The 21,112-nt window shown below is 46.4% G+C and overlaps 2 protein-coding genes across 2 annotated transcripts; one reads left to right on the forward strand and one right to left on the reverse strand.

The window, feature by feature from the left end:
* Positions 1 to 4,724: 4,724 nt before the first annotated feature.
* On the reverse strand, positions 4,725 to 20,767 carry LOC124042673 (transmembrane protein 200A-like). Its single transcript, XM_046360756.1, has 2 exons — positions 20,351 to 20,767; positions 4,725 to 8,503 (listed from the first exon to the last, which is right to left on the reverse strand). The coding sequence occupies exon 2, from the start codon at positions 8,485 to 8,487 to the stop codon at positions 7,138 to 7,140; it is 1,350 nt and encodes a 449-aa protein (XP_046216712.1). The 5' UTR covers positions 8,488 to 8,503; positions 20,351 to 20,767; the 3' UTR covers positions 4,725 to 7,137.
* LOC124043078 (putative uncharacterized protein YHR217C) lies at positions 14,832 to 15,317 on the forward strand. Its single transcript, XM_046361250.1, has one exon. It carries the CDS (start codon positions 14,832 to 14,834, stop codon positions 15,315 to 15,317), a length of 486 nt encoding a protein of 161 aa, XP_046217206.1.
* Positions 20,768 to 21,112: the final 345 nt, after the last annotated feature.

Below are 21,112 nucleotides of genomic sequence, written 5' to 3' on the forward strand. Positions count from 1 at the left end.
CGTAGAGACTGGGATAATGGACCTACTGGGCTACCGTAGAGACTGGGATGATGGACCTACTGGTCTACCGTAGAGACTGGGATAATGGACCTACTGGGCTACCATAGAGATCCGGGATAATGGACCTACTGGGCTACAGTAGAGACTGGATTAATGGACCTACTGGGCTACCGTAGAGACTGGGATAATGGACCTACTGGGCTACCATAGAGACCCGGGATAATGGACCTACTGGGCTACCGTAGAGACTGGGATAATGGCCCCACTGGGCGACCGTAGAGACTGGGATGATGGACCTACTGGGCTACCGTAGAGACTGGGATGATGGACCTACTGGGCTACCATAGAGACCCGGGATAATGGACCTACTGGGCTACCGTAGAGACTGGGATAATGGCCCCACTGGGCGACCGTAGAGACTGGGATGATAGACCTACTGGGCTACCGTAGAGACTGGGATGATGGACCTACTGGGCTACCATAGAGACCCGGGATAATGGACCTACTGGGCTACAGTAGAGACTGGATTAATGGACCTACTGCGCTACCGTAGAGACTGGGATAATGGACATACTGGGCTACCGTAGAGACTGGGAATGGCCCCACTGGGCTACCGTAGAGACTGGGATAATGGCCCCACTGGGCTAACCGTAGAGACTGGGATATTGGCCCTAATACGCTACCGTAGAGACTGGGATAATGGCCCCACTGGGCTACTGTAGAGACTGGGATAATGGACCTACTGAGCTACCGTAGAGACTGGGATAATGGCCCTAATAGGCTACCGTAGAGACTGGGATAATGGCCCCACTGGGCTACAGTAGAGACTGGGATAATGGACCTACTGAGCTACCGTAGAGACTGGGATAATGGCCCTACTGAGCTACCGTAGAGACTGGGATAATGGCCCTAATAGGCTACCGTAGAGACTGGGAATGGACCGAATCCATAGTAGTACAAGATCTAGAGCACTTCTCAGCCTTTACGTAATGGCCCCACTGGGCTACAGTAGAGACTGGGATAATGGACCTACTGAGCTACCGTAGAGACTGGGATAATGGCCCTACTGAGCTACCGTAGAGACTGGGATAATGGCCCTAATAGGCTACCGTATAGACCCCACTGGGCTACTGTAGAGACTGAGATAATGGCCCTACAGAACATATTGTAATTGAGCATGCTAATCACATGCAGATAATCTCCCACCATGTCTGAATAATGCTGTAATGCCTTTTAGATACTCTATCTGCATCCCAAATTAAACCCTATTCCCTATATAGTGCACTACTTTTAAAGTAGTGCACTATATAGGGAATAGGGTGCTATTTTGGACATCCACTGAGTCTCTGCAGAGTTTACCTCTATTGTTGAAAGCAAATATTCTCCATAAATCACCACATTGTCGTTAATCCGTCTCTACCTCATTGGAAAGCCTGTAAAATCTCCTGGGTTCACTAGAAGTAGCCAGGTTCCTTGATGTGGCTGCTGGAGAGGAATAAAGATTTGTTTTTTTACAGCAGGAACAGAAACCCCATCAGCTCTCCACTGAAACCCTCAAGCCTGATCTGACGGGCAGAAAACCCCATCAGCTCTCCACTGAAACCCTCAAGCCTGATCTGACGGGTAGAAAACCCCATCAGCTCTCCACTGAATCCCTCAAGCCTGATCTGACGGGTAGAAAACCCCATCAGCTCTCCACTGAAACCCTCAAGCCTGATCTGACGGGTAGAAAACCCCATCAACTCTCCACTGAGACCCTCAAGCCTGATCTGACTGGCAGAAAACCCCATCAGCTCTCCACTGAAACCCTCAAGCCTGATCTGACGGGTAGAAAACCCCATCAGCTCTCCACTGAAACCCTCAAGCCTGATCTGACGGGCAGAAACCCACTCAGCTCTCCACTGAGACCCTCAAGCCTGATCTGACGGGTAGAAAACCCCATCAGCTCTCCACTGAGACCCTCAAGCCTGATCTGACGGGTAGAAAACCCAATCAGCTCTCCACTGAGACCCTCAAGCCTGATCTGACGGGCAGAAAACCCAATCAGCTCTCCACTGACACCCTCAAGCCTGATCTGACGGGTAGAAAACCCCATCAGCTCTCCACTGAGACCCTCAAGCCTGATCTGACGGGTAGAAAACCCCATCAGCTCTCCACTGAGACCCTCAAGCCTGATATGACGGGCAGAAAGCCCCATCAGCTCTCCACTGAAACCCTCAAGCCTGATCTGACGGGTAGAAAACCCCATCAGCTCTCCACTGAAACCCTCAAGCCTGATCTGACGGGCAGATTTGTGTACTTTCGGATAGGTGGAATGGCATGGGTTGAGTCCCAAATTGTACCCTATTCCCTATATAGTGAACCAGTTGGTCAAAAGTAGTGCACTACAGTATGTAGGGAACAGGGTGGTTTTGGGACGCACAGCAATGCTCACTGAAAGCTTATTTTTAAATGAATTAGTTCAGGGACACAATGCAGTCTGTGTCAAACTCCCCCCCCCATTTTCACATTCATTCTCATCCCTTTCTGTTCTCCAGTCCTTTGGTAAATTAGTATCGGGGCGGCAGGGTACCCTAGTGGTTAGAGCGGTGGACTAGTAACCGGAAGGTTGCAAGTTCAAATCCCCGAGCTGACAAGGTACAAATCTGTCGTTCTGCCGCTGAACAGGCAGTTAACCCACTGTTCCCAGGCCGTCATTGAAAATAAGAATATGTTCTTAACTGACTTGCCTAGTTAAATAAAGGTAAAATAAATAAAAAATTCAAAAACACCTGGATCCCATTGACTCCTGCGTTCAGGCCAACGAGTCTGTGCCTCTGGGAGTGACTGCAGTAAAACACAATTAAAACCGTCTCAAAGTCGTTTACTCCCTCACACACATTACACTAATTGCAAAGTTGTGTTGGGTTGAGTTGGGCGACATGTCCTCCCCACCCACCAGCATTTAATGTCTAAAAGTTAATACCGAGTTATAGCTAAGTTAATACCGAGTTATAGCTAAGTTAATACCGAGTTATAGCTAAGTTAATACCGAGTTGACTAAGTTAATACCGAGTTGACTAAGTCTGTACTCGAGTGACTGATTATTCCAACAGAATAGTACTCTACAACTCTACAACATTTCAGCCATCTTTCTAAGTACTCCTCCACACATTTCAGCTTTCTTTCTAAATCACAAAACCCTGATCACCCACAGGGTCACCCACAGGGTTACATAAATTGCTGTAGTTTGGTCTAACATGATAACTAGTTAATACTAAAGAGAGAAAGACTGAGGACTTTGGAGAGCATTTTAAGTAGCATCGTCTAATCAGCTGAAAAGGTGATAAGACCGATGCCTCAGATTGCTCTTGACCTTTAACCCCTGACATCATGTTGACTGCAGATGGCCAGAGACTTGGGGGTGCATCCCAAATGGCACCCTAATCCATACATAGTGCACTACTTTTGACCAGAGCCATATGGGCCCTTGTCAAAACAAGTGCACTCGAGCACTATATAGGGAATAGGGCTATGGTCTAAAGTAGTGTACTATATAGGGCTCTGGTCTAAAGTAGTGTACTATATAGGGCTCTGGTCTAAAGTAGTACACTATATAGGGAATAGGGCTCTGGTCTAAAGTAGTGCACTATATAGGGAACAGGTTCTGGTCTAAAGTAGTGTACTATATAGGGAACAGGGCTCTGGTCTAAAGTAGTGCACTATATAGGGAATAGGGCTCTGGTCTATAGTAGTGGACTATATAGGGAATAGGGCTCTGGTCTAAAGTAGTGCACTATATAGGGAATAGGGCTCTGGTCTAAAGTAGTGCACTATATAGGGAACAGGGCTCTGGTCTATAGTAGTGGACTATATAGGGAACAGGGCTCTGGTCTAAAGTAGTGTGCTATATAGGGAATAGGGTGCCATTTTGGACATATGCTGGTTAATCTCTGCTTGCCAGATGCTAATGCATCAGAGGTAGTAATGGGGCAGCACCTTCTGCCAATGGAAGACAATTTATATGCATCTTCACCGGACAAATCATCTTATGGACGGTTCACAATATTCTCGCTGGCATCGCACCGAACATAAATCCTTCCAACTGGAGTGACAGATAGCTTAGCAGATAAACAGAACGTGGAAAGTGGGCCAACACAATTGCCACTGGCTTTTTGGTGATGTAACTCTCAGCCCCATGCCCCCCTACCCCCTCCCACAAATGTAATCCTCCACCTCCTTGTGATTTTGGCAGGAGAGGGCCCTGGGTCTTGCTTGCTAGCTTTACGAGCTGATAGAATCTCAGAAGCCATCTTGTAAACAACCAATTAAATGAGAAAAGATCACGAGAGACTGCATACCTGCCCGGAAGGAACCATAAAATCTAATAAATGGGGGGGGGGGGCGCTGCTTAGAATAATTACGGCTTGGGAATTTCTCCTTCCTCCCCCCCCCAGGAGGACTGCTCCAACAGGAAGCCATGATGTGAGAGCCGATCTACACAGAGGAGGAACTTGTGGTTTTGTAAATGTAGGTGACTGTTATCTAACTCCGAGGATGTCCTCAGTCAAAGTCTTTAGCACAGATTAAAGTAATAGTAGTGGAGAAAGTCGATTTTGATACGAGAGATCCCAAAATGTTGTTCGGACTTCCATTTATTTGTCTCGTTTGAATCCGTTGTGTAGTGGTAAAGCCTGCTGATTGGCTGCGGTGTTGTGTGGACCAGCCTGGGGACAGCTAGGAGGCCCGTTGCGTCACATCCCAGGTTTACATCCTCGACCTGGGAGGAACAATGAGACGCATAGCCCCTGTCTGGTGAGGAATAGGGTCATCAGTGTTGAGCACAGAAATAGTGATGCCACATAAATACCCCAAGTTGAACAAACGAAACACAAGGATTTTTTTCCCCAATTTCTTTTTTAAAGCTTTGCCTTGGTATGTGGGTCGACAGGGCCAGACACAGACAATAATTGTTCTGGCAGACCTACTGATATTGCTTGTTAATACTGTACATTTAGAACACATATTGTCACACTGACATGCCATACAAAACAGGCAACACTGACAAGAGAGAGAAATAGAGAGAGACTGTGGCATTGCAAACACAGTGGAGTCTTCTCTCCACATCAGCCAGTGTGTGTGTGTGTGGGGGGGGTCTTGTTCTCTAGTGAACCAAACATGTCTTAATCACGTAGCCCCACACACCCCAACTGCATGCAAAAACACTGACCATTCCATTAAATCAGAGACGGACAGCGTCGACACTGACTGGTCTGTCCTCCATTCCCTCACCTGTATTGGACGGATGAAGGTTTGACCCCCTCTTCGTAAACACTAAGCCTGCATCCCAAATGGCACCCTATTCCCTATATTGAACACTACTTTTAACCAGAGCACTATGAGCCCTGGTCAAAAGCAGTACACTACTTCTGTAGGGAGTTTGGTGCCATTTTGGGACAAACACAAGATGCACTCTGAGATGAGGCAGAGAGAAAATCAACAGGATGGTAGACATGAGGAAGGGAAGGGTTTCCTCACCGTCGGTTACCTGGGGTTGAGTCTCAAATAGCACCCTATTCCCTGAACCTACAGGAGGATAGCTCTCTGGGAACAGGGTTGGAGTTTAAACCTACAGGGCATTAGCTCTCCGGGAACAGGGTTGGAGTTTAAACCTACAGGAGGATCTCTCTCCGGGAACAGGGTTGGAGTTAAACCCTACAGGAGGATCTCTCTCTGGGAACAGGGTTGGAGTTAAACCCTACAGGAGGATCTCTCTCTGGGAACAGGGTTGGAGTTAAACCCTACAGGAGGATCTCTCTCTGGGAACAGGGTTGGAGTTAAACCCTACAGGAGGATATCTCTCCAGGAACAAGGATGAAAAACCCCTGCCCTATACAGAACACTACTTTTGAGCCCTATGAGTGCTGGTCTAAAGTAGTGCACTATATAGGGAATAGGGCTCTGGTCTTAAGTAGTGCACTATATAGGGAATAGGGCTCTGGTCTTAAGTAGTGCACTATATAGGGAATAGGGCTCTGGTCTAAAGTAGTGCACTATATAAGGAATAGGGCTCTGGTCTAAAGTAGTGTACTAAAGAGGGAATAGGGCTCTGGTCTTAAGTAGTGCACTATATAGGGAATAGGGTGTTATTTGGTACACAGCCTCGGTAATAACCAATAGAACTACAGTAAACGGAGAGCATAGTAGTTGAAGGGTACCTACATAAGGGATTTATTACACATTCATAAGCCATACATAATGCTTAATAAATGCTTATGTACTGTTTATTCGTGTGTTATGAAGTCCTTATGTACGTACCATTTAAATATAGTGTTAACCAACCTATTATTGACTCTCTCTTGTTCTGATACACAGCCAATACACAACCATTATTCTGCATAACTATGTAGATGTAGATGACACATGACATCTCTATCATCATGCACCTGTTTTAGTCTCCTACGGACATATTTTTTATTTGACTAGCTGTTGTCATTAGCACATCTTGCGCTCACCAGGTTACAGTTGTTTGGTTTTTAAATTGATTGCAAAGTGTAGACGGTCCCTCATTAGAATGTGGTTCTACCTCCCACATTCGGATGTGCTTGCTGTGTCCTGAAAACTAGCAACGCTTTGTCAATGAAAGACAAATTGATTCCAACACATTACTACCAAGTGCCAAGCCGAACTGCCACCCAGTAAACAGACTGGCAAATCTTTCAAACTCATATTTGACAGTATGTGTATTGTTCCCCTCTTAAATAATGATGTCTGCCAAGCTGATCCAATTCATCTGGAGTCCTCCGACACTTGTGTTTATATATCCACGCCATGGGAAGTCCGAGAAACAAGGTCTCTAAAGGTCTGTCTCTTCAGATTTGGAAACCGTTCAACACTGTACTGTGTATCCTAAGAGAGAGGAAATCAGCTTCATACATCAACTGGATATCACTTGAACGGTTTCTGTTATAGCCTCCTTTCCCGGTTTCAGGAGTCAGTGAAAACAGTGCACAGTTATGATCCAATGGAAAAAGCTCCTTCTCCTAGTTGTGGATATATCAGCATTCATGAGGATCTTTCTTTATAAGCTGCTTTTAAAAAAACAGACCGAGGACCCTGATATGGGGCCTTATTGAGATATGGGACCTTTACTGGCTCTCACTGGAAAGGCCCTGAGCCGAAACTGTTATCCCACTGAGAACACTGCTGCTCCAATTGGTCTAGTAGTCTGTCCACCGAGTCCTCCTTATTGTCCAGCTTCAGGTACCTGCGGGCACAGCCCAGGGCTAACCGGGGCCAGCTGCGGTGCCTCTGCTCCTCTACGGGGGTGAGCTCCGGGGGCTCCACACCTCCACACCCAACCATGTTCACATACACGTCTGAGCTGGGCTCAGTCCGCACTCCCTCTGGGTCTGCCCCAGGTCCCCAGGGTCGTATGGCCCCTTCCTGTTGGCATTTTACAGTCTGGGGCCCATGAGGGCCTGGGTTAGTCCTGTAGCTCAGACTGTGGGAGCGCCTGGGCAGCGTGGCTGTGACCTCCGACCTCTCCCAGTCGTCCCCTCCCAGAGTGGACAGGGAGCTGGCTGACACCAGACAGTTGTTGAGCTTAAAGAGGTGAGCGGGCTGGGGGTCCGGGCTGAAGCCCCCTACTCTTGGCCCACCACCACCACCGTCCCTCCCCGTGTTGAAGCCCATCTTGCTGGAGTTGCATGAGTTGGAGTGGGAGGAGTGGAGGGAAGGGGTCGAGGCTGAGTCCTGGTGGTGTAGAGCCTCCGTCTGTACGGTGGCCTGCTGGTACATACAGTCAGTTGCCCTCTCCTCCTCCTCTCTGCTGTCTCTGGTCGTCTGCAGCAGGGGCTCTGAGCTGGCCAGCTGCTGCAGATAGAGGATGTTAAGGTGGGTGGCAGGCAGACTGCTCACCCACTGGTAGTGTCTGGCCATGGAGTTGGCTGCTGACATGTCTGAGAGGTCGGCCGAGGGCACGGCCGCCGACACCGAACAGATGACGCTTCGCATCTGGGCCAGCAGCATCTGGGTCTCCCTGTCGCGGTTCTCGTACAGCACCGTGTTGGCACAGATGAGGATGAACAGCCCCACGCCCATGATGACTGGTCCCAGGAGCTTCATCCGCTCACTGTGGATCAGACTGGCCGTGGTCAGGAGGCTCTTAGCCCCCAGGTTCCAACCGGATGACTGGGGTTCAGAGACACCCCCACCTCTAACTCCTCCTGCCCCGTCTACAGAACCAGAGCCTTGTTGTCCAACTCCTAGCAGCTGGGAACGCTGGGTCCGGTAGGGCCAGTACCCAGCCACTGCCAGGGCTGTGCCCACCACCACCACGATGACCCCCAGCACCAGGAAGGCTCCTGGCATGGAGTGGATGCGCAGCTCGCCGCGGATCAGGCCCTCCTTCTTCCGACCCCGCAGGCTGAAACCAGCCATCCGTTGGCGTGGGGAAGGAGAGCTTGGTGTCTGGCCCCCGGGGTCCCCAGCCTTCTGGGTCTTCATGGTGCAGCTCGGAACACTGTGGAAGGGGGGGGGGGTTCAAGGGTTAGGAAGACACATTAATTATGGACTATCCATTTATTTCTACTGTTGTTGATATTGTTCACCTTTTTCCCCCACTACCTTTTTTTTCCTACTTTGTTTTCTTCCTCTTTTTTAAATCTTCTAAAGTGGGTTGTGAGCCCACTTTTTAAATCAACTTCTTGACTCGACTGATGCGACAACACATCCTTATCCTGTAAACATTGAACTCTCAGCCTCTTATAATTAATTTAATATGTTCTCGCTTTCATACTGACAATATTTTTTTTGCTCTGTTAAAAAAATAAATTGCTTCTGGTTCTCAGGGTTTTGATACGTGACACAACCGAATGTTCCCCTTTTGAAATATTTTGTTAAAAACATTTCAATTCAAGAGAGAGATACTAAAAGGTATTTTGTGAATGTTTTTAGTCCATGCTTTGGAAATGTATTAAAAAAATCAGTTCATCACATTTTTCGTAATCTTACATTTTTTTTAAAATGTTGATGTTCACAGAAGACCATTCAAGTTATAGCGTACTCCCCTAACAAACTGTTCCAAACCATGTCGGTGGCGAGCTTCTAAATTCAAATGCTACAAACACACACATGGCGTTCTACTTGAGTTCCCACATGATCATAAACAGGGTGAGTTCCCACATGACCATACACAGGGTGAGTTCCCACATGACCATAAACAGGGTGAGTTCCCACATGACCATAAACAGGGTGAGTTCCCACATGATCATAAACAGGGTGAGTTCCCACATGACCATAAACAGGGTGAGTTCCCACATGACCATAAACAGGGTGAGTTCCCACATGACCATAAACAGGGTGAGTTCCCACATGACCATAAACAGGGTGAGTTCCCACATGACCATAAACAGGGTGAGTTCCCACATGACCATAAACAGGGTGAGTTCCCACAAGACCATAAACAGGGTGAGGTGAAATGGAAAAACCGTTACAAACACATGACTGCAATTAAGCTGCTAAGCAACAATACCCTTAAATCCCTACCCCTAGACCAAACTGATCTGACGACAGCACGTTAACACATAAAAAGTCAAAAAAAAGTTTTATTATTTTGGCACACACCATCAATATGTCCCGTCCACTATCAAACGTAGCCTGAAGTCTCGCTCCAAATGACAAAGAGAAAAACAGGAGACTCACTCCAGATGACACACGAGAAAGAAAAACAGGAGACTCACTCCAGATGACACACGAGAAAGAAAAAAACAGGGAGACTCACTCCAGATGACACACGAGAAAGAGAAAAACAGGGAGACTCACTCCAGATGACACACGAGAAAGAGAAAAACAGGGAGACTCACTCCAGATGACACACGAGAAAGAGAAAAACAGGGAGACTCACTCCAGATGACACACGAGAAAGAGAAAAACAGGGAGACTCACTCCAGATGACACACGAGAAAGAGAAAAACAGGAAGTAGTATCTTCTTCACTACACAACATCACATATTTAGACAATTAAATGAATGTGAGGTTTTAATTTAGCGTTCTTTCTTTAAAGGCTAAGGCATGTCTTCTTCTTCTTCGCTGTTTGGTAAATATGCATACACAGACAGACAGATGGCAGCCACAGGACTCCTCGTTTGGCTTGAGTTCATCAAAGCCCTTTAGATAAGGTTTAGAATGAATTATGGAACACAGCCAGACTTCATGGGCTCCATACTGGTCTCTCATAGGACTTCTTTATTCATACAGTATACACTACATGACGAAAAGTATATGGACATCTGCTCGGCGAACATCTCATTCCAATATCATGGGCATTAATATGGAGTTGGTCCCCTCCTTTTCTGCTATAACAGCCTCCACTCTTCTGGGAAGGCTTTCCACTTGATGTTGGAACATCGCTTGACTTGCTTCCATTCAGGCACAAGAGCATTAGTGAGTTCAGGCACTGATGTTGAGCGATTAGGCCTTGCTTGCAGTTGGCGTTCCAATTCATCCCAAAGGTGTTTGAAGGGGTTGAGTTCAGGGCTCTCTGTAGGCCAGTCAAGTTCTTCCACACCGATCTCGACAACTCATTTCTGTATGGACCTCACTTTGTGCATAGGGGCATTGTCATGCTGAAATAGGAAAGGGCCTTCCCCAAACTGTTGCCACAAAGTTGGAAGCACAGAACAAGAACGTCATTGTATGCTGTAGCATTAAGATTTCCCTTCACGGGAACTAAGGGGCCAAGCCTGAACCATGAAATGCAGCCCCAGACATTATTCCTCCTCCACCAAACTTTACCGTAGACACTATGCACTCGGGCAAGTAGCGTTCTCCTGGCATCTGCTAACTCAGACGGTAAAGCGTGATTCATCACTCCAGAGAACGCGTTTCCACTGCTCCAGAGTCCAATGGCAGCAAGCTTTACATCCCTCCAGCCAATACTTGGCATTGAGCATGGTGATCTTAGGCTTGTGTGCAGCTGCTCGGCCATGGAAAACCCTGTAATGAAGCTCCCGACAAATTGGCCTGACGTTGCTTCCAGAGGAAGTTTAGAACTCGGTAGTGAGTGTTGCAACCGAGGACAGACGCGCTTCAGCACTCGGCGGTCCTGTTATGTGAGTTTGTGTGGCCTACCACTTTGCGGCTGAGCCGTTGTTGCTCTTAGACGTTTCCACTTCACATTAACAGCACTTTGACCGGGGCAGCTCTAGAAGGGCAGAAATTTGACAAACTGAGTTGTTGGAAAGGTGGCATCCTATGACGGTGCCTGGTTGAAAGTCACTGAGCTCTTCAGTAAGGCCAGTTTACTGCCAGTGTTTTTATATGAAGATTGCATGGCTGTGTGCTCGATTTAATACACCAGTCAGCAACGGGTGTGGCTGAAATAGCCAAATCCACTCATTTGAAGGGGTGTTCACATACTTTCGTATATATATAGTGTACAGTACCAGTCAAAAGTTTGGACACACCAACTCATTCAAGGGTTTTTCTTCACTTGTAATATTTTCTACATTGTAGAATAATAACAAAGACATCAAAACTATGAAATAACACATGGAACCATGTGGTAACCAAAAAAAACTATTAAACAAATACAAATATAATTTATATTTGAGATTCTTCAAAGTTAATTTGTGGAATTTCTTTCCTCCTTAATGAGCCAATCAGTTGTATTGTGACAAGCTGGGGGGGGGGGGGGCGGGGATAAGACCAAGTCCCTACTATGGCAAGAACAGCTCAAATAAGCAAGAGAAACGACAGTCCATCATTCATTTTAATTTAATTAAAACTTCTTAAGGATCGGACCCTTTTTTAAATGTTCGCCTAAAATAGCTCAGGACCTGAAGCAAGAATATAGATATTCTTGATAACATTTGAAAAGAAACACTGAAGTTTGTGGAAATGTGAAATTAATGTAGGAGAATATAACACATTTGTCACGAGTCCGACCGAGGGTGTTTCCCCTTCCCGGGCGGGTGGAGCTCGGCGGTCGTCGTCACCGGCCTATTAGCTGCCACTGATTGTCTTTCCTCCCCCTCCTTGTATGTTTAGTGGTAGCACCTGTTTATGTTAATTAGTTTGTCTTTATTAGACAGCCGGCCCGCCTGGTTGTTGACTCCACACCCACGACACCCGGAGCGTTACAACATTAAATCTGGTAATAGATAATACACAGAAAAAAAAACATACGTTCTCTTTTTTCATCATCTATGAAATGCAAGAGAAAGGCCATACATTGACATAGTATTTTAGGTGTAATTTAGATGTTGTCCACAAGATGGCAGCAGTGTGTGTGCAAAGTTTCAGACTGATCCAGTGAAGAATTACATCACTACACAACATTTTGTATCAAGTCTGACAGGAGTTTGCACAAATGTACCGAATTGGTCAATTTAAACATTTTAAGTACATAACTATAGAGAACATACATTTTTTATTACCATAGCATTTTTGTAAGTTTACACACTACCAGGAATGTCATACATGATGGATCATTAGCTTCCCTACAAAAAAGCCACTAACCTTCACACATCTAGATGGCTGGATGACAAATCAGGATGACGAAATCAGAGCAAGATTACTGAATGTAAGTACATTATTTACCTTCAGAGGTGAATGCATCAAACCAGCTGCCGTGATGTGTTTTGTTGTAATGCACTATCCTCAAACAATAGCATGGTATTTTTTTGTTGTAATAGCTACAGTAAATGTGACACTGCGGTTAGATTAACAAGAATTTAAGCTTTCTGCCCATATAAGACATGTCTATGTCCCAGAATTGGCTGTAGTATACAACTTCGCAAAAACCATCAATCGCTATGATGAAACTGGCTCTCATGAGGACCGCCACAAGAAAGGAAGAGCTTCCTCTGCTGCAGAGGATAAGTTCATTAGAGTTAACTGCTCCTCAGATTGCAGACCAAATAAATGCTTCACAGAGTTCGAGTAACAGACACATCTCAACCTCAACTGTTCAGAGGAGACTGCATAAATCAGGCTTTCATGGTCCAATTGCTGCAAAGAAACCACTACTAAAGAAAACCAATAAGAAGAAACATTCTGCAATGATGCGCCATCCCATATGGTTTGCGCTTAGTGAGACTATTATTTGTTTTTCAACAGGATAAATGACCCAACACACCTCCAGGCTGTGTAAGGGCTATTTGACCAAGAAGGTGAGTGATGGAGTGCTGCATCAGATGACCTGGCCTTCACAATCTCCCGACCTCAACCCAATTGAGATGGTTTGGAATGAGTTGGACTGCAGAGTAAAGGTAAAGCAGCCAACAAGTGCTCAGCATATGTGGGAACTCCTTCAAGACTGTTGGAAAAGCATTCCAGGTGAAGTTGGTTGAGAGAATGCCAAGAGTGTGCAAAGCCGTTATCAAGGTAAAGGGTGGCTACTTTGAAGAATTTAAAATATTAAATACATTTTGATTTGTTTAACAATTTTTGTTACCACATGATTCCATATGTTATTTCATGGTTGATGGCTTCAATATTACTCTACAATGTAGAAAATAATAAAAAAAATAAAGAAAAACCTTTGAGTAGGTGTGTCCAAACTTTTGACTGGTACTGTATGTGTACAGTTGAAGTCGGAAGTTTACATACACCTTAACCAAATACATTTAAACTCAGTTTTCACAATTCCTGACATTTAATCCCAGTAACAATGCCCTGTTTTAGGTCAGTTAGGATCACCACTTTATTTTAAGAATGTTAAATGTCAGAATAATAGCAGAGAGAATTATTTATTTCACCTTTTATTTCTTTCATCACATTCCCGGTGGGTCAGAAGTGTACATACACTCAATTAGTATTTGGTAGCATTGCCTTTAAATTGGAAGTATGCTTGGGGTCAATGTCCATTTGGAAGACCCATTTGAGACCAAGCTTTAACTTCCTGACTGATGTCTTGAGATGTTGTTTCAATAAATCCAGAATTGACCTTCCTCATGAAGCATCTATTTTGTGAAGTGCACCGGTCCCTCCTGCAGCAAAGCACCCCCACAACATGATGCTGCCACCCCCGTGCTTCACGGTTGGGATGGTGTTCTTAGGCTTGCAAGACTCCCCCTTTTTCCTCCAAACATAACGATGGTCATTATGGCCAAACAGTTCTATTTTTGTTTCATCTGACCAGAGGACATTTCTCCAAAAAGTACGATCTTTGTCCCCATGTGCAGTTGCAAACCATAGTCTTGCTTTTTTATGGCGGTTTTGGAGCAGTGGCTTCTTCCTTGCTGAGTGACCTTTCAGGTTATGTCACTATAGGACTTTTACAGTGGATATAGATACTTTTGTACCTGTTTCCTCCAGAATCTTCACAAGGTCCTTTGCTGTTGTTTTGGGATTGTTTTGCACTTTTCACACCAAAGTACATTCATCTCTAGGAGACAGAACGCACCTCCTTCCTGAGAGGTATGACGGCTGCGTGGTCCCATGGTGTTTATACTTGCGTACTATTGTTTGTACAGATTAACGTGGTACCTTCGGACGTTTGGAAATTGCCACACACCATGCCCCTCTCCACACACCATGCCCCTGACCACACACCATGCCCCTCTCCACACACCATGCCCCTGACCACACACCATGCCCCTGACCACACACCATGCCCCTGACCACACACCATGCCCCTGGCCACCATGCCCCTGGCCACACAACATGCCCCTGGCCACACACCATGCCCCTGGCCACACACCATGCCCCTGGCCACCATGCCCCTGGCCACACACCATGCCCCTGGCCACACACCATGCCCCTCTCCACACACCATGCCCCTGGCCACCATGCCCCTGGCCACACACCATGCCCCTGGCCACACACCATGCCCCTAGCCACACACCATGCCCCTGGCCACACACCATGCCCCTGGCCACACACCATGCCCCTGGCCACACACCATGCCCCTGGCCACACACCATGCCCCTGGCCACACACCATGCCCCTGGCCACACACCATGCCCCTGGCCACACACCATGCCCCTGGCCACACACCATGCCCCTGGCCACACACCATGCCCCTGGCCACCATGCCCCTGGCCACCATTCCCCTGGCCACACACCATGCCCCTGGCCACCATGCCCCTGTCCACCATGCCCCTGGCCACACACCATGCCCCTGGCCACACACCATGCCCCTGGCCACACACCATGCCCCTGGCCACACACCATGCCCCTGGCCACACACCATGCCCCTGGCCACACACCATGCCCCTGGCCACCATGCGCCTGGCCACACACCATGCCCCTGGCCACCATGCCCCTGGCCACACACCATGCCCCTGTCCACCATGCCCTCTGATGTATTCACTGGGTTTGAACAACATTGAGAAGAGAAAAACGAACAAAACGTCCCCCAGAAGAGGAACGACTAGATGTGGCCAATTCAACCGGTCTGAAATAACAAACTGCACTCTGGCAGGAGTATGACGGTTAGGAGTACGACGGTTAGGAGTATGACGGTTCTCTCTACTCTGTGTCATTTATAACACTGCTTTGGATCGCGTTCTGATTTTGTTTTGGCTTATTTGACCTCAATGGAGATGCAGGGCTGGTTTAGACAGCAACAGCGTCCTGAATGGCACCCTAATCCCTACGCTCTGGTCAAAAGTAGTGCACTGTAAAGAGAATAGGGAGCCGGTTGGGACGCAAGGAGAGTGATTCAGATCAGTTAGAAAGATGATGATGATCAGATTCAAGTTTTAATGATCCACTAAGGCCCATATACACTCAGGCTGTACAACACACCGATGTACAACACATTTGACACAATGGTTGTGATACAACTGTTTTGTTTTTGTGATAAAACACAAACATTGGGTGTTTATCAAAATGCATCCTACCTGTGGTCTTCTCGAATGCGAACTCTGTGTTCGTACATATTTTGAAACATGCATCTATGACCGCTTCAACAGAAAGTTTGCACAGAAATATGACGAAACCTCGTAAAAAAAAAAAAAATTGCAGCTAAATTTCTTGAAATCAATGACGGCCATTATTTAAGCTGCAGCGAGAGAAAATACCCTCCGACTTCAGAAGTAAATGTTGCCTATTCACATTTCATATGTTGCCGGACTACAATATTTTTTTTATCTCGATACGTTAATAAATACATGCTGTGTTAATTTTGGCATGTTAACCTGCCTTCACTATAGACCCACTGTAGTGTGCACAAGGCCATAGTAAGTCAATAGGGCTAATTACTACTGTTAGCTAGCCAGATAGACACGAAGAATTGCCTATCCGTTAGTTTTAGGTTTCCTGGTTAGCTACATTATTATGATTCACATATAGCTGGCTGATAGATATGAAGTAAAATGTTTTCTTTTTGTGTATCTTGTTTTATCTCTATTGCCATTGTCCTGTCTGGAAGAAGGTTCAGTGAATGTGTAAGTCCATAGTAATTCAATAGGGCTAACTGGCTAGCTAGCTAACCATGAATAATTGGTAGCTAGCTACCCACGAAACATTAGTGTTACTAAACATTTTTGACTGTTTAACTAGCTGGCTACCTAGATTATTTTGATTCACATATAGCTAGCTGGTTATCATTAATTAAAACATTTGTTTGGTGTATATCTTGTTTTGTCTCTATTGTGGAAGAAGGTTCAGTGAATGGGGAGGTGCAGCATGAGGTAATACAGTAGGGAGAGTGTGAGGTAATACAGTAGGGGGAGGAGCAGCGTGAGGTAATACAGTAGGGGGAGGTGCAGCGTGAGGTAATACAGTAGGGGGAGGTGCAGCGTGAGGTAATACAGTAGGGAGAGTGTGAGGTAATACAGTAGGGGAGGAGCAGCGTGAGGTATTACAGTAGGGGAGGTGCAGCATGAGGTAATACAGTAGGGAGAGTGTGAGGTAATACAGTAGGGGGAGGAGCAGCGTGAGGTATTACAGTAGGGGGAGGAGCAGCGTGAGGTAATACAGTAGGGGAGTGGGGGTAATACAGTAGGGGGAGGAGCAGCGTGAGATAATACAGTAGGGGGAGTGGGGGTAATACAGTAGGGGAGGAGCAGCGTGAGATAATACAGTAGGGGAGGTGCAGCATGAGGTAATACAGTAGGGAGAGTGTGAGGTAATACAGTAGGGGAGGAGCAGCGTGAGGTATTACAGTAGGGGAGGTGCAGCATGAGGTAATACAGTAGGGGGAGGTGCAGCGTGAGGTAATACAGTAGGGGGAGGAGCAGCGTGAGTTATTACAGTATGGGGAGGTGCAGCGTGAGGTATTACAGTAGGGGAGGTGCAGCATGAGGTAATACAGTAGGGGGAGTGGGGGTAATACAGTAGGGGAGGAGCAGCGTGAGTTATTACAGTATGGGGAGGTGCAGCGTGAGGTATTACAGTAGGGGAGGAGCAGCGTGAGGTAATACAGTAGGGGAGTGGGGGTAATACAGTAGGGGGAGGAATGCAGCGTGAGTTATTACAGTATGGGGAGGTGCAGCGTGAGTTATTACAGTATGGGGAGGTGCAGCGTGAGGTATTACAGTAGGGGAGGTGCAGCATGAGGTAATACAGTAGGGGGAGTGGGGGGTAATACAGTAGGGGGAGGACAGCGTGAGTTATTACAGTAGGGGGAGGTGCAGCATGAGGTAATACAGTAGGGAGAGTGTGAGGTAATACAGTAGGGGAGGAGCAGCGTGAGGTAATACAGTAGGGGAGGTGCAGCGTGAGTAATACAGTAGGGGAGGTGCAGCGTTGGTAATACAGTAGGGGAGGTGCTAGCGTGAGGTAATACAGTAGGGGAGGTGCAGCGTGAGGTAATACAGTAGGGGGAGGAGCAGCGCGAGGTAATACAGTAGGGGGAGTGGGGGGTAATACAGTAGGGGAGGAGCAGCGTGAGGTAATACAGTAAGGGAGTGGAAGGTAATGCAGTAGAGGGAAATGCGAGTGCTTCTCAAATGTAATGTTTAATGCATTCTCCACACTCTCGTCCTCACAAAAACATACTCAAGAGAACGTCTTCAGAGAATGCACTAGGAGCATAAGAGTGTGGCGCACAGTAGTATGCATATTGAGAAACACCCTTTGTGGGCACAAAAATGTCTACACAACCATTGTTTCCACAATGCTTGTGTAGGGCCCAATCATATATGTGCAGAAAAATGATTGTGTCAAATGTGTTGTACATCAGTTGGACAACCTGACCGTGTACAGGACCAAGGAGTCTACTATGACCAGTGTCAGGGGTTGGATACCAGACTGTGTCCTAACCAGAGGGTTGTAGGTTTGAATCACATCTGGATAGTTAAAAGCTGCCGATACTGAATTACATTAGCTATAGTCCAAATGAGAGCATTACAGCAGGTACTGATCCTAAATAGTTCTAAGAATAGTTGTCTGGCTTCCTGGGGCAAGAACATTCTCTCTAGTTGCCCGGAGCAAGAACATTCTCTCTAGTTGCCTGGCTTCCTGGGGCAAGAACATTCTCTCTAGTTGCCCGGAGCAAGAACATTCTCTCTAGTTGCCCGGAGCAAGAACATTCTCTCTAGTTGCCCGGAGCAAGAACATTCTCTCTAGTTGCCTGGCTTCCTGGGGCAAGAACATTCTCTCTAGTTGTCTGGCTTCCTGGGGCAAGAACATTCTCTCTAGTTGCCTGGCTTCCTGGGGCAAGAACATTTTCTCTATAGTTGCCTGGACTTCCTGGGGCAAGAACATTCTCTCTAGTTGCCCAGAGCAAGAACATTCTCTCTAGTTGCCCGGAGCAAGAACATTCTCTCTAGTTGCCTGGCTTCCTGGGGCAAGAACATTCTCTCTAGTTGCCTGGCTTCCTGGGGCAAGAACATTCTCTCTAGTTGTCTGGCTTCCTGGGGCAAGAACATTCTCTCTAGTTGCCTGGCTTCCTGGGGCAAGAACATTCTCTCTAGTTGCCTGGCTTCCTGGGGCAAGAACATTCTCTCTAGTTGCCCAGAGCAAGAACATTCTCTCTAGTTGCCCGGAGCAAGAACATTCTCTCTAGTTGCCTGGCTTCCTGGGGCAAGAACATTCTCTCTAGTTGTCTGGCTTCCTGGGGCAAGAACATTCTCTCTAGTTGCCTGGCTTCCTGGGGCAAGAACATTCTCTCTAGTTGCCTGGCTTCCTGGGGCAGGAACATTCTCTCTAGTTGCCCGGAGCAAGAACATTCTCTCTAGTTGCCCGGAGCAAGAACATTCTCTCTAGTTGCCTGGCTTCCTGTGGCAAGAACATTCTCTCTAGTTGCCTGGCTTCCTGGGGCAAGATCATTCTCTCTAGTTGCCTGGCTTCCTGGGGCAAGATCATTCCCTCGCTCATATGGCCACTGATATGGTCTTTATAAATGAGGCAAACCAGACCTCACCTTCCATTAGCCAGGCAGGAATGTGGAGTATGGCCAAACACTGGCATCAAGTCACAAGCAGTTCTACATAACATTGGAATAAGATCAATCTATGGGTTTGAATTCTATATGAGATATATTAGGCTATACAATTAGCTAAGTGCCTTCGGTCCCAAGACAGCCACTTACAACAGGGAGAGAAGGAACCTTTGCATGGGCAATCTGAATTTGACAGTCTACTCTCAAAATTCAAGTCACGTGACATTTTCTGCGTTTTAATGGTTTTACTTCAATGTTTTATTTCCCCATGGAAATCGACATACCCTTGAGGCAATTTCATTTTTCTCAATCCTGTTCCTAGACGTGCACGACGCTGGGTAAACAATTATTTTGATGATTGCCAAGATCCTTGGCTATGCAAGAGAGGTCCACATACTATGTAGGAGTAAATGCATGCGTCATGCTTGCAATATTTTTCCGTTATTATATTTTACCTGCATTGCTTATCCTATCAATAACTTAGCCTACACATATTTCGTGCAAAATGGTATTACACGCACTCCAAATTAACTGCATGGTATTCGACCAATTACCCTGTATAATATCATACCTTTCGAAGTCACATATTGGGAAAACGTTACAAACGTTCCCCCCCCCGGCAAATAACGGTTCTATGTCGGTCGCGGCATAGCAGGCTGCAGAAGGGGGGGAAACTATGGAGCGGTGTTGCAATTCCTTCGGTGCTGACTGTTGATACATTGCCTGTATCAATTAACTGATTAAGGTTTCCGCGGGAAAATATAATCTTGATTTCCTCTAAATATACAATCTCCAAAATAACCCACAGTTGAAATAGGCATAGGAGAGGGGAAACCAGACCGTGATTGATGTGTCTTGAACTTCAGCAAATACCATCTTTCTCTCTTCAGACCTCTCAGAAAAAGCTGCTACAACGTTTCAACGTCAATTGTCTGAAGTTGCCGCTCTCATTGTAATAATCATACTTCAACTACCGGCTGGGTGATAGCCTAGGCTACTTTTGAAGGTTACCGGGGAAAGTTATAGCCTACTTGCCTTTGATGCCGTATTCTTCGGTTGTATTCATTGTCCCCCGACACATGTCGATACAGTATCGTTTGGTTTGTTCCCTCATATAGCAATTTAATTTGCCTGTAGTTTAAATCCAAAACGGAAGGATCAAGGATGTGCGTGGTTCTGTTGCTCGCAGTCTAATATGTGCTCCGTCTCTTATCCAGTAAGTTTCTATAGCCTATATCGTTGTCGTTTGTTACTGCAGGGATATAGGCATTTTCAAAAGCCTTAGACCAAAATTTACGCTACATGCGACCGCCCCCTCACAAAACGGACCGAATTCCCACTGCTACTTTTCCTTGGCGCCTCCTTTCCTTCACGAACCCTGGTGCGATGCGCACTGCTCCTCCGTAGAAATTGAGCATTTGAGTAGGCTGCTGTTGCTTAATGCATACGCGTGCATTTTGGATCATTCTTTATGCTTTAGAGTAGAGTAGTCTTTATTATCCGCGGGGGCAATTCATTTTGCAGCGCGTAATAAGAACACATGACAATAGACACAAAAATAATATAAATACAGCAATATATGCACAACTACCAGTACTATAGTATAGCGTATTGAGAAAGCCGATTGCAGCTGTTATGGATAGTTTAGACTTATTAGTAGGTGAGATGCGTACTGTTGACTGACTGACCAACCGACCATTTTAATAGTACGCTAGCCTGTTAGTGGTCTCAGACATCATTTAAAATAGTCTACATAATACATCCATCCATGGACGAATATGGTAGGCTAAGCTTATC

Source organism: Oncorhynchus gorbuscha, linkage group LG09 (assembly GCF_021184085.1).
Source record: "Oncorhynchus gorbuscha isolate QuinsamMale2020 ecotype Even-year linkage group LG09, OgorEven_v1.0, whole genome shotgun sequence".
In the NCBI taxonomy this organism is placed as follows: domain Eukaryota; kingdom Metazoa; phylum Chordata; class Actinopteri; order Salmoniformes; family Salmonidae; genus Oncorhynchus; species Oncorhynchus gorbuscha.

Coding starts and splice junctions, on each gene's coding strand:
- LOC124042673 (XM_046360756.1), bottom strand. CDS start 8,487: ATGAAGACCCAGAAGGCTGGGGACCCCGGGGGCCAGACACCAAGCTCT.
- LOC124043078 (XM_046361250.1), top strand. CDS start 14,832: ATGCCCCTGGCCACACACCATGCCCCTGGCCACACACCATGCCCCTGG.